Consider the following 12,888-nt stretch of genomic DNA (forward strand, 5'->3'; position numbering starts at 1 on the left):
TGTTTGTTTGACTTTTGACTATTAATTCACTGCATTTCAAAGCAGATATGTATAGTTTTTAAGATACATTCCTAATGGTGAAATAATTTTAGATTTTTATTTATATATCAAAACTAGGGACTGGATCTATCAAACTGCTCATCAGTCATTCATCAGCCCCATTTCTTTGTAAATTACTATTTTTTTTTGCATATTATAATCAGGATCTGCATAAGCATTATCTGCAAAAAAAGCTGCAGTGGTGCTTTATGACACATTATAGGCTATTTAAGTACATATATGAACAAGTGCTTACATACTTTTACTTTCTCTGCATTTTGGCCTCCCGTCCACACCAAAACGGCGTTTCGGGTCGCTGAAAACTTAAGCTTCCGAAAAACTCCTTCCAGGGTGGAGATTTTTCAGAGCTCTGTTTTCTGCGTATTCGTGTGAGCCGGTGAAACAGAGGTTTGGCCAGACGACGACGCCATGACCTCGACTCACACATGCGCAATTGTTCTTTCACAAATTGAGCGTGCGCCAGAAACCTACAAACAAAGGCGGAACACGGTGTGTTTACGTGTGGCTGTTGGCTAGTACTGGTGGGTAATTACATGTTTAGTCAACCTAGCAGTACTTCATCTTTACACCAGCATGCAGATGCGTATAATACACTGCACCTAATAGTTCTCAATCCACCTCTCCGTCTGCAGTATAAAGTACTCCATGCTGTGTATTCACCACTGGCCTGGCATGCTTATGTGGGTGTTTTCAATCATTTTTGCATTCTCTTGTGGACGGAGATATTTTCAAAAACACTGTTGGTGCAGACAGGATTTTTTGGGAAAACCCATATACGCGGGGACGACTCAAACTACCGGCCCGGGGGCCACATGGGGTCCGCGGGACAATTTAATGGAGCCCACTACATGTTTGTTATGTTGTTAAATCTAGCCTGCACATTCAATTTAGCACAATGCTTAATTTATCCAAGCAACATACTTATTGTTTTCAGAATATAAAACAGAATAAAATCGATTACTTTATGATTGTGGGATACAACCTCCCATCACCAATTAGAAAGATATTATTATATATAATAAATAATAATGTAATCAGAATATAAAAAGTATCATGTATAAAATATGATAAATACATAGTATATAAAATATAATATTAAATATTATATGATATAATATTAATTATAAATATAGCTGCAGGCAGCAATACAAGGGGTCCAATTTAGTCATGTTAGGTAAGTATTATTGGTTTCCGAGGTTCCGTAATCCCAGGTTCCCAAATCTGCGCTCCGCGATTATAAACGGGGATGTTCGGACGGACCCAGGGACTCTCTTTCGCCGTCTCAGACCCGACGTCACTGAAAATTGTGGATTCTTTCTTTAATTACTCCCCTTTTGCGGGGCTGGGGGCCACACCAGGTGGGGAAGGGGGCGAGTTTGAGTTCAAATTGCTGTTTGAGGAAGACACGCCGTGTCAGCTCTGGGGGCCTCATCCCCGCTGCGTGCTGCCGCCGTCGCTGCCGCCGCTGCCGCCGCTGTCCGACCGGGGAGAGAGCAGAGGAAGCACCGGCGCTCCTGCTGTACGATTGGCTGTTCGCGTCAGATGGTTGTTTCTCTGCTCTGCATGAGTGGCTGTTCGTGTCAGATGTTTTTTAAAACACAGCGCAAGTTAGTTTTCCAAGTTTCCTTAAAACGCAGCACTGGCTCAAGTTATCTGTCTAGGTGTCACACATGCAAGTTGCTGGAGGGGAATGAGTTCCGCTCGGCGACGCTTGGACTAAAAACTTCAGATGACAAAGCGGCCCGCGCCTGAAACTAATGAAATTAGGACAGTTTCTCACAAATTTCTGCTTCAAACGTAGATCAATATTGATTCGTTTTTTAGATACTTTTATCCTGAAAAGTGCCAAGATTAAAAGTTAGAAAATGATGTAACACTATACAAGTTTAAATATTATAATATTATATTGTAATAAATAAAAATAATAACAAATAATGAAGTTATGCTTTGAGATGTCTGCAATCGTGACAAGGTCTTGGGGGTAATAAAAGACTAAAGGTATTACAGCAGCGTCGTTCATCCCAGCCTGGGTGAGGCGAGCAGAGCAGCCAGAGCGGGACAGGAGTACAGACCTTCATCCACAACAATGCTCTGCTGGACGCCAGGGCTGTGCAAACTGCCCTGACAGCCTCATATAATATGACTGTAAGAGCATTTAGCAACATTAAAATCGGACGTGAGTCGTTAAAACACAAGTAGAAGAAGAAGAGCGGGAGACGCCCTTGTGTAGACGGAGGAAACAATTGAGCACAGGCGCCCAGATGAACCCGCAGGGCCATCGGGCCAGTCTGTGCTACGGACATGCTGGAAGCGCGGGACGGGGACCCCGGGAGAAAACTTTCTGGGTGGATGGGAAATGCAACTGCAGAGGGCTGGGCGTGAGGGTCAGCGCGATAAGTCCAACCATTTCAAGCCCTCCAACCTGACAGGTTCCGTTCCAAACTCGCATCCGTGAAAGGCGGCCAGAACATTTCCCACATACATACACAGATGGAGGGAATGACAAGCTTGAATGCCTTTACGGTGGGAATGATTGTGATCAAATGGCATTGGAGCTTTTACCAAGTGGGTGCCAGGCCATGCAGGTGAAAGGGAAAAGGAAAGGCGGAGGAAAGGGAACGAAGAGGCGGGCGGAGTGGCCAAAGAGGCACGGATAAACAGTGAGAGTGACTCAACGTGGGTGGAAAGCGACACCGAGGTGGCAGGGATTACTGGAACGGCGCCGGGAAGGGATGGACTGTGCACAACACACAACATAGGGAGGAATAGACACCAAGAGACCATGATATCGAGATTAGTTTTAGGATTGGACATAGCAGGCTGAACAAAGCACTGTTTGTCTCACTGTTTGCTGCTTTTTGGGGAAGGAGCTGGAAGAGGAATTCAGACGGGGAGACACGCAGGGACTTTTTTTTTTTGACATGGGTGGGATTCATGGGGCTGGGGTCTGGGGTCGGACGTGGGACGAGGTGTTTGAAGCCGCAGAGTGTGAAGTCGGAGGTGAACGAACGAAGAAAGGAGAGTAAATGAACTGGTGACTGGAGGGGACGGACACACACACACACACACACACACACACACACACACACACACACACACACACACACACACACACACACGTAGAGGCAGTGAGGGGATCAGATAAACAGCGAGAGGGGGGCGGAAATGCAACACAACAGAACGCAAGCCTCCATAAAAGCCCAACAACAAGTAGAAAAAAAGGCCTTTTTCTTTTAACTCATAAATGGGGGGGGAAAAAAAACAGCGACACCAAACGTCTAGCGAGTTGCTCCAGCCTCCCCAGCAGCAGACAGCTGGTGTTGGGCTGAGCTAAATGCTAAAGCTAAACGCTAGCAGCGCCGCATCCGAACCGCTATCTCTCGAATGCAACGAGGCCTCGCCGCGGCGGCAGCACGCCGACCTGGGGCCGACGTCTCCTTCCCCTTCCACCCGAGCCGCCGTCACAGGCGCGACCGTGTCGGGCGATCCGCGACGCCGCGGGGCTCACGCCGGCCACCCTCGCGGCCCGAGGCCGGAGCGCAAACGCGAAGGAAGCATCGTTACCTGGGAGAGAGATGTGAGGGCTGCCATCTTCCCTGTTGCTGCGGGAACGCGCACACCCTGAGTGGCCGAGTCCCCTGCGCGGCGGCGCGGCGCGCCCCCCAGCGGCCCCCGGCGGCCCCCGTCCCCGCTCGGTGGGATGTTGATGCGTGTTTTTTGTTTTTTGTTGAACTGTTTCTGTTGGTTTTCGTTTACATTTGTCGCATATTGCCACGTTTCTATGATGTACGGATGGCTGTTATGTTGAATGTATATTTTCCTGAATGTATATTATTTATCTGTCTATCTATCTGTCTAACTGTCTGTCCGTCTGTCTACATATCTATTTATCTATCTATCTGTCTATCTGTCTGTCCGTCTGTCTGTCTGTCTGTCCAACTACGTATCTATCTATCTATCTATCTGGCTGTCTGTCTGTCTGTCTGTCTGTCCAACTACGTATCTATCTATCTATCTATCTGTCTGTCTGTCTGTCTACATATCTATCTATCTATCTGTCTGTATGTCTGTCTGTCTGTCTACATATCTATCTATCCATCAATCTATCTATCTATCTATCTACAGTGGGGCAAAAAAGTATTTAGTCAGCCACCAATTGTGCAAGTTCTCCCACTTAAAAAGATGAGAGAGGCCTGTCGTTTTCATCATAGGTTCACTTCAACTATGAGAGACAGAATGGGGGGGGAAAGAATCCAGGAAATCACATTGTAGGATTTTTAATGAATTCATTGGTAAATTCCTCTGTAAAATAAGTATTTGGTCACCTACAAACAAGCAAGATTTCTGGCTTTCACAGACCTGTAACTTTTTCTTTGAGAGGCTCCTCTGTCCTCCACTCATTACCTGTATTGATGGCAACTGTTTGAACTCGTTATCAGTATAAAAGACACCTGTCCACAACCTCAAACAGTCACACTCCAAACTCCACTATGGCCAAGACCAAAGAGCTGCCAAAGGACACCAGAAACAAAATTGTAGACCTGCACCAGGCTGGGAAGACTGAATCTGCAATAGGTAAGCAGCTTGTTGTGAAGAAATCAACTGTGGGAGCAATTATTAGAAAATGGAAGACGTACAAGACCACTGATAAACTCCCTCCATCTGGGGCTCCACGCAAGATCTCACTCCTTGGGGTCAAAATGATCACAAGAACGGTGAGCAAACATCCCAGAACCACACGGGGGGACCTAGTGAATGACCTGCAGAGAGCTGGGACCAAAGTAACAAAGGCTACCATCAGTAACACACTACGCCGCCAGGGACTCAAATCCTGCAGTGCCAGACGTGTCCCCCTGCTTAAGCCAGTACATGTCCAGGCCCGTCTGAAGTTTGCTAGAGAGCATTTGGATGATCCAGAAGAGGATTGGGAGAATGTCATATGGTCAGATGAAACCAAAATAGAACTTTTTGGTAAAAACTGAACTTGTCGTGTTTGGAGGAGAAAGAAAGCTGAGTTGCATCCAAAGAACACCATACCTACTGTGAAGCATGGGGGTGGAAACATCATGCTTTGGGGCTGTTTGTCTGCAAAGGGACCACGACGACTGATCCGTGTAAAGGAAAGAATGAATGGGGCCATGTATCGTGAGATTTTGAGTGAAAACCTCCTTCCATCAGCAAGGGCAGTGAAGATGAAACATGGCTGGGTCTTTCAGCATGACAATGATCCCAAACACACCGCCCGGGCAACGAAGGAGTGGCTTCAAAAGAAGCATTTCAAGGTCCTGGAGTGGCCTAGCCAGTCTCCAGATCTCAACCCCATAGAAAATCTTTGGAGGGAGTTGAAAGTCCGTGTTACCCAGCGACAGCCCCAAAACATCACTGCTCTAGAGGAGATCTGCATGGAGGAATAGGCCAAAATACCAGCAACAGTGTGTGAAGACTTAGCGAAAACGTTTGACCTCTGTCATTGCAAACAAAGGGTATATAACAAAGTATTGAGATGAACTTTGGTTATTGACCAAATACTTATTTTCCACCATAATTTGAAAATAAATTCTTAAAAAATCAGACAATGTGATTTTCTGGATTTTTTTTTTTTCTCATTTTGTCTCTCATAGTCGAAATGTATCTATGATGAAAATAACAGGCCTCTCTCATCTTTTTAAGTGGGAGAACTTGCACAATTGGTGGCTGACTAAATACTTTTTTGGGTTAACTGACGTCATTTGCACTTATTTCATGGTACTGAAAGCTTGATGTTGACAGGCTGACATGATCTCCATGCGGACAACTTATTTGAATTAGTGTTTTATTTTGCAGGAGGAGTTGGACACTGTGGTGACAATGTGGCACACCCATCAAATCCGGCCAGGTGATTCAGTAGCGCTGTTCTATCCTTCTATCTCTACCTCTGATCTTTTCTGTAATTTTCCATGATTTAAAATGCAATGATTAGATAACAAGTGAGTCACGGTAGAATGCAATAATTAGAATGATTCATGGTGGTGATTTACGCGTATAAGTATGCATGATTAATGATTATGACTTAATGATTTAAATTATAATTATAAGAGAAACTGTCAAGTCAACTGTATTGTGTTAACTGACCTTTCTGTGAAAAGAGCGAACAAAGTCATATCGTATGTAATGTAATTAGATTTAATGTTAAGTTTCTAATGTCTGTAACATGGTTGGCAATTTTAGGATTTCGGAGAGGGAGTCCAGGAGTCACGTCAAGGAAGGCTTCACAGGGATGGTAGATCAGGCGGTAGAGCTGATGGTCTAGTGATCTGGTCTAAAGGTTGCTGGTTGGATCCCAGGCTCCTCCTGCTAGCATGCTGTAGTGTCCTTGAGCAAGACACTAAACCCCTAATTGCTCCTGATGGTTGCGTCCGTCGGTGTTTGAACAATTGTAAGTCGCTTTGGATAAAAGCATCTGCTAAATGTAATGTAATGTTCACGATCGCCCCCCTTTCAACCCCACCGCATCAGCCCCATCGTGACAGCCACCGGGGAACACCGGTAAGAAACGGCTCAGCGTTGACCTCTCATCCCCGAACGGAACTAATATCCCAAGCGCCGAGTCTCCTTCCCAGCCCGGCGTGTTCTCTGCAGTCTGCAGTCCTCCACGGTGGCCATCTCACTCATCCGCCTGGCCGGTCCCGGCGTTTGGCTGCCGATAAGCCGATATCGTCAATGCCTTTAAGGTGCTGCCTCTCTGTCCCGACTTTTGGCGTTTCTTTGGGGTTCTCTCGAGAGGCAATTATAACTTTGCAGTACTCACTTTCGGTTGCAGGAGCAGCCCCTAAATGTTTGACTCGCTCTCCAAAGCATTGTGTGGATCCTACGTCAACAGCCACAAAATCCCGTAGCTTGTTCATTTCTTTGACGATTTCACTGGTTTGTGGCACCATCATCATCTGCTCCCGGCCACGGAATCAACACAACTCAGTCTTCAAGCTCGTAATACCGCTCGCGTTGGAGAAGACGGAAGGACCCTCCACCTCCATGGAGTTTCTTGGCATCACACTCGATTCCATCTCTTTCCGAGCTTCCTCGCCAAAAGAGAAATTACACCGGATCACACTGCTTCTTTCCAATTGTCTTACCGTCTCTCGATGTCAAGAGACATCCAGTGGAGCTCGATGCTCATCGAGCTCCACTGGTTACCTGTAGCCGCCCGCATCAAGTTCAAGTCTCTTATGCTGGCCTACAGAGTGATTGCTGGGAATGCTCCCGCCTACTTAAGTGCTCTTGTAAGAGCACATGTTGCCCCCCGGATGCTGCGCTCGTCAAATGAGCGTCACCTGGCTCTGCCGGCCGTACAGCCACGGCAATCCAGGCTATTCTCATTTGTAGTTCCACGTTGGTGGAACAAGCTGCCAAAAATGACCAGAGCGGGGACCTCCCTCTCTGTCTTTAAGAAGCACCTGAAGACCCAGCTCTTCAGTGAGTACCTCCTCTCCTAACCTACAATTACTTAGCACCACCTTGCAGTATTTATTGTTACACGAATGTTGTTGTTACACTAATCTCTGTCGCAATGTAGCTGAATGTTATTCTCCCTTGTAAGTCGCTTTGGATAAAAGCGTCAGCTAAATGACTAAATGTAAATGTAAATGTAATGTCAAGTCCTTTCCCCACTCTGTTACTTGAGCTATGCCATCCGCATCTTTACCGAGGGTCGATCCGTCATCTCCAGCCTCCACACCTTGGCTTCATCCGTTCCCTCCATCCATCACTCAGTAAACCAGATGAAGCGTGCCGACGGGAACTCAGACTCTGGCAAAATTTGCTCTCTCATTGGAACGGCATCACCTTCTTTGGCGAGGACTTCATTTCTCAGCCAGAACACATCCATCCGTACACCAAGACCGCCCCGTCTCTAGGTTTCGGATATTACCACGGTGGTAGGTGGTTTACATTCAAATCCAACCATTACCCCTTCATCCGCCCCGCACAAGCTTTCCGCCCATCGCTACTGCAGCATGCGTGCGGGGGTCACGAATGGTCACGCAACACTCATCACGCAATTCATGCACTGCCTCACTTGGATCTCTGCTTCATGCAACTTCATCTTGCGCGCCGCCCATATCCCCGGTTTTCATAATTCCGTCGCTGACTCTCTTTCTCGCTTCACGTTTCAGAAGTTCAGGTGCTCGGGTCCAGACTCAGATGTCAACCCCCACTTCATCTCCAGCGATCTCCAACTGGCTCCCCACCTACGCACCCTCGTAGCCGCTTCTCAACACTCCATCATCAACAGCCTGGTTCCTCGAACCCTCTCTTCTTACACGGCAGCTTGGAACTGTTTCAAGACATTCCACACCCCCTTCCGGATACCATTCCCCTCTCCTGATCTCGTCACGATTTCTAGCTATATTTTGCATGACCATTCCTCCCTCCCCATCCATCTGTACCTCTGCAGCATTCATTTCTTCTTCAAGTTATTAACAGGCGCCCCGTGCTCCGCGATCAACCACGTCCGCACCCTCATGCTCCTCAAAGGTCTCCAACAACAGGACCCTCGACTTCCCTCCACGCGATCGCCGCTCTATATACTTACCCTTCGTTCAGGCTCCCTAATGCCACCTTGGAATCCATGCCTCTCTTGGCTTTCTTCAAGACTCCCTCGTTAAAGTGCAGCAAAATCAACCAGACGGGTCATACCACTTCCATATTTCTGTTTCTGTCTCGACTCCTACCTCGGCCCTTTTCTTACCCTCTTAAATTCAATTCATTACAGACATTCCCTCAATTATTCTCCCTCCGACCCTCTCTTCACCAATGAAATGGGAAGCATCACCACTCATCTCTGGTTCCGTCGTCACTCTAGAGATGTTCTAATCAAGTCTCACCCAAACTGTTCTCTGGCCACGCCCTTCGCCTCGGCGCAGTGTCATCCGCTTCCCGCCAGGGTCTTTCCGACCACACCGTCCAGATCCTAGGGCGCAGGTCCTCCCAAGCTTACCACAGATATATCCACACCAGCCTCCAGGACCTCCAACAAGCCCACTCAAGCCTCAGCCATTATTAGGAGTCTTTTGGGGATCTGAAGGCATGGCGGAGGCCTGGCGCCCCCATCCCGAGTCAAGACTCCTGGTGGTCCACTCTGCACCAGCTCGCCAGTTACACATCATCCCTTCATCATCATCATCATCATCATCATCATCATCATCATCATTGTGGTGGATGGGGTGGCTTAAGTAGCCACACCCGATGCTCGTTGGTTGGGCTAACGAGCTGCAGGTTTAAAAACCCCATCCACACACTCAGTCAGGACAGGAGCACCGTGTCATGACATGTTCCATCTGCTCCTGCTAACTCCACCTCGCCGCATCGCTACAATAAACTGGTATTATCAACCCCCCGTCGTCTGTGTCTCTGTGCCAGAGGTCCCTGAAAAAGCCACTTGGGTGGCGTATGGTGGCGAATCTGCCACAATCATCATCTTTTTATTATTTTTAATTATTTATTTTATCCATTCTTTTTTAATTTGTTTTTCATTAAATTGTATTATTCTTTTACTTATATGATCTTCCCTTTTTATACCACTTGGATTGTGTGGTTTATTCTTGTTTATTGTCGTGTGTTGTGTGTGTTGTTATTTTTTATTTTTGTTGTGTGGTGAAATGTAAAATCACTTGGAGCTGCATTCTCTGATGAACGATGCAATGCAAATAAAGTTATATTCAGGGTCCAGCCCGCAGAGACTAAAAGTGTCGAGAGGAACACGACAACCGCTAACCCTACGGACATGGTTGAGGTCTTGTTAGAGCAGGATGTAGTGTAAAACAGATGAAAGTAACCAGAAGTAGCAGAACATTGGTGTAACTTGATTAGTTTGTGGAGCGGGCACTTTTTGATATCATTATCCAGTGGCACAGTGTGTTGCACTGTTGCCTCACAGCAAGAAGGTCCTGGGTCTCCCGATTAGGGGCCTTTCTGTGTGGAGTTTGCATGTTCTCCCCATGCTCACATGGGGTTTCCTCCTTGTAACATCAGTGAGGCCCCCCCACCAAAACATGCAGAACATCATTTGACCACAATGGCACTTGTAATTGGTCCCTGGGTGTGTTGCTGCCCATTGTGCCTGGTTGTCCCAGGGAGGAAGGACAAGCCGGGATGGGTTGAAAGCATAGAACTAATTTCACCAGCCACAATTTAAAGCATGTGTGGGTGCGCCGCGTGATAAATAAAGAATCTTCTTTGACAAACAAAATAATAATCCCAAGACTTTCTGAAACATTTTGAATGAGATGAACATTTTTATTAAATAATTTATTTTTTTCATTCATCCATGAGAGTGACGTGATGGATTAACCAGTGGACCCCATTCTATGTAAAAGACGCGGACGCTGAGCGGACACATGGCTCTCTGGTTGAAAGCTGCATCTTCTTCTTCTTCTTCTTCCTTTTCTTCTTCTTCTTCAGGGTTTAACAACAGCTTGCATCTTAAATGTTGCACCACTACTGGCCTGGGTAAAACCGCTCCAAAACAGGAGGTAATGGTGCGTTCAATTGAACTCAGATAAGTGTAATTTGTGTTGTTTTCCACCGGATATTTTTTTATTTCAAGAGATGTTTTTAGTATTATTATTATAATCATTATTATTATTATTATTACCATTATTATTATTATTATTATTATTAGGAGAGTTGGATCCCCTATTGTAATTGCTCAGGAAAAATTCTCAGAATTTTTCAGGCTAAAACTATGTAAAACCGAGGAATGGAAGAAGTTACAAACACGTCTCACCTCTTGTTTGAACCAGTATTTCACAAACATCTCATAGTTCCAATTTCCAAATCCAAATCCATTGATCCACATACAGAACAGAAATTAGCAAAAAACCGACCATATTTGACCCCAAGTATCCAGGTGGTCATACCGTGACCGGCACGCCACCGCTCGTAAACAAAATGAAGGGGATGAGATTTACAGTAAGACCTTAATGACATCATCATACTATGAACTATGAATGTGCAGGTTCTGATTCAGAATGTACATTGGCACCGTGTCTGGTGTGTGGTGTAGACTCCGTCGCTCTTTAGCGATAAGAGATTACAAACTAGGCATCTATGTATATGTTTATGTACCTTACTACCTGGTAGATGTCTGTGGATCTGTTCGTTTGATATTTTATCTCTTTGGTCCCCATTACTTTGCCGTATTCATGACAAAATAGGAAAAAGATTATTCCACAAAAACTTGTGACCACGTCCAGTCCTGTGCACTTGACTGTGCGAGTGAGTGATGCGTTCAAGATCCAGCAAGGAGTTGGAAAATAGAAGCCGTGATATGGTAATTACTCACAGAAATAATACATTTTTCGTATTTCATGGAAACATAACTTGTTGTTTTTTAAGAAACATGTATAAACAGATTCCTAGAGCTAAACATAGCCAACTTAAATTAAAAGGCAGAAAGTGTTAAGTATTGACAAGTTGTCCTATCCCTGTCTCAAATTCTAAAGCCAAATGAATGTTAATGAGCTATAAATGTTGTCCGCATTACAATATAGACAAATAAATTAGTAAACGATGTTAGTTAACAATGAATGGAATAATCCTCTTTCCAAAATTGAAGAAGATCCAAAAAGCACAAACAACAATAATAAATCTAGGTGCATTGATAACATTGAAAATGCAGATTTACGTTCAGGAGATGAGAACATTGATGAAACATGATCTGATAAACAACTACATGGTATGTTTATGGAAACATGTTTCCAACCGGTTGATATTACAGGAAGTGTTAGAGTTACTTTGATGACATGTTGTCTGTTGGACCAGCAGAAGGGAACAACCCTGTATGATTATTGGGAGATGAAACCAATAAAGCAAAATGTTTCCCAGTTCTTTTCCCAAATGCAGTGGAAAGGTCACAGAACTTAGAGCAACACATTGTTTTTCGCTATTGAAATAGTGGACTGAGCGCAGCGTTCTCGCTCAATGCCACTACCAAGAGATAAGTAAGTCTGGTAAACAGTTCTATTTCATCAGATTAATTGCTGGAATATTCAGGCAAGGACACACTCCACGGCTAGATATTATAAAAGGGTATGTATCTGTGTATTTAGACAGTCTTGTCCTCAGCAGAGACAAACTCAGATATTTTTATAATAAATGATCTTAAATTAAATAACCTCTTCTCCGCTGTGATTTTTTCCACCACACAAACAACAATGAGAACGTTTCATACGTGTTGTCGCCCAACTTCAGCAAGTCACCTGATACAAATGAATGCCCTTAAAAAGGCGGACTATGTGCAGAAAGGCCTCAAAATAATGAACGATTTTTCATGTAAATACCCTCAAATCGGAGCTGACTATCTTACTTTAAACTCAGTAATTGTTTGAAACGTTTTGAGTATAGAGACAAAACAAGAACAAATGCTTTACTGCAAACACTTAAGTTGTGCACTGTCTCTCCACACTCTCTGGTCCACTTCGTTTCACATGTTAAGTGTCCTTGAGCAAGACACTTAACCCCATTAAGTGCTCCCCAGGCACCGCTTTATGGCAGCCCAGTGCTCCTAGATACGTCAGTAACTAGGACGGGAAAAAATGCGGAGAAATGCATTTCTTCGCCTCAGTACTTGTAATCTGTGCAATGACAATTAGTTGAATCAAAAAAAAAATGTCCAGCACCAGAAATCAGTTTGAAAAACAGTTTAATACAAAACATTTAAATACAAAAATATTGCTCATTCCATTACATCACAACATCCCATTACATAAAACAGTGTGTTGTATGGGAAGCATGAAACATACATTTGAGAATGAAATCATGTAATAGTTATGAAACTGTAATTCTCTTACA

At 44.8% G+C, this 12,888-nt stretch overlaps 1 protein-coding gene across 1 annotated transcript in view; it reads right to left on the minus strand.

Moving 5' to 3' along the window:
- eps15l1a (epidermal growth factor receptor pathway substrate 15-like 1a) overlaps positions 1-3,651 on the minus strand; it is a gene marked incomplete at both ends in the record, with an annotated part of 59,898 nt that extends 56,247 nt beyond the window's left edge. Inside the window, one exon of the mRNA XM_080012714.1 lies at positions 3,625-3,651. Within this exon, the coding sequence (XP_079868840.1) occupies positions 3,625-3,651 (27 nt within the window). The remainder of the gene's footprint in view (positions 1-3,624) is intronic.
- Between the last annotated feature and the right edge of the window lie 9,237 nt (positions 3,652-12,888).

Source organism: Zeus faber (assembly GCF_960531495.2).
Source record: "Zeus faber genome assembly, chromosome: 1".
Taxonomy (NCBI): Eukaryota; Metazoa; Chordata; class Actinopteri; order Zeiformes; family Zeidae; genus Zeus; species Zeus faber.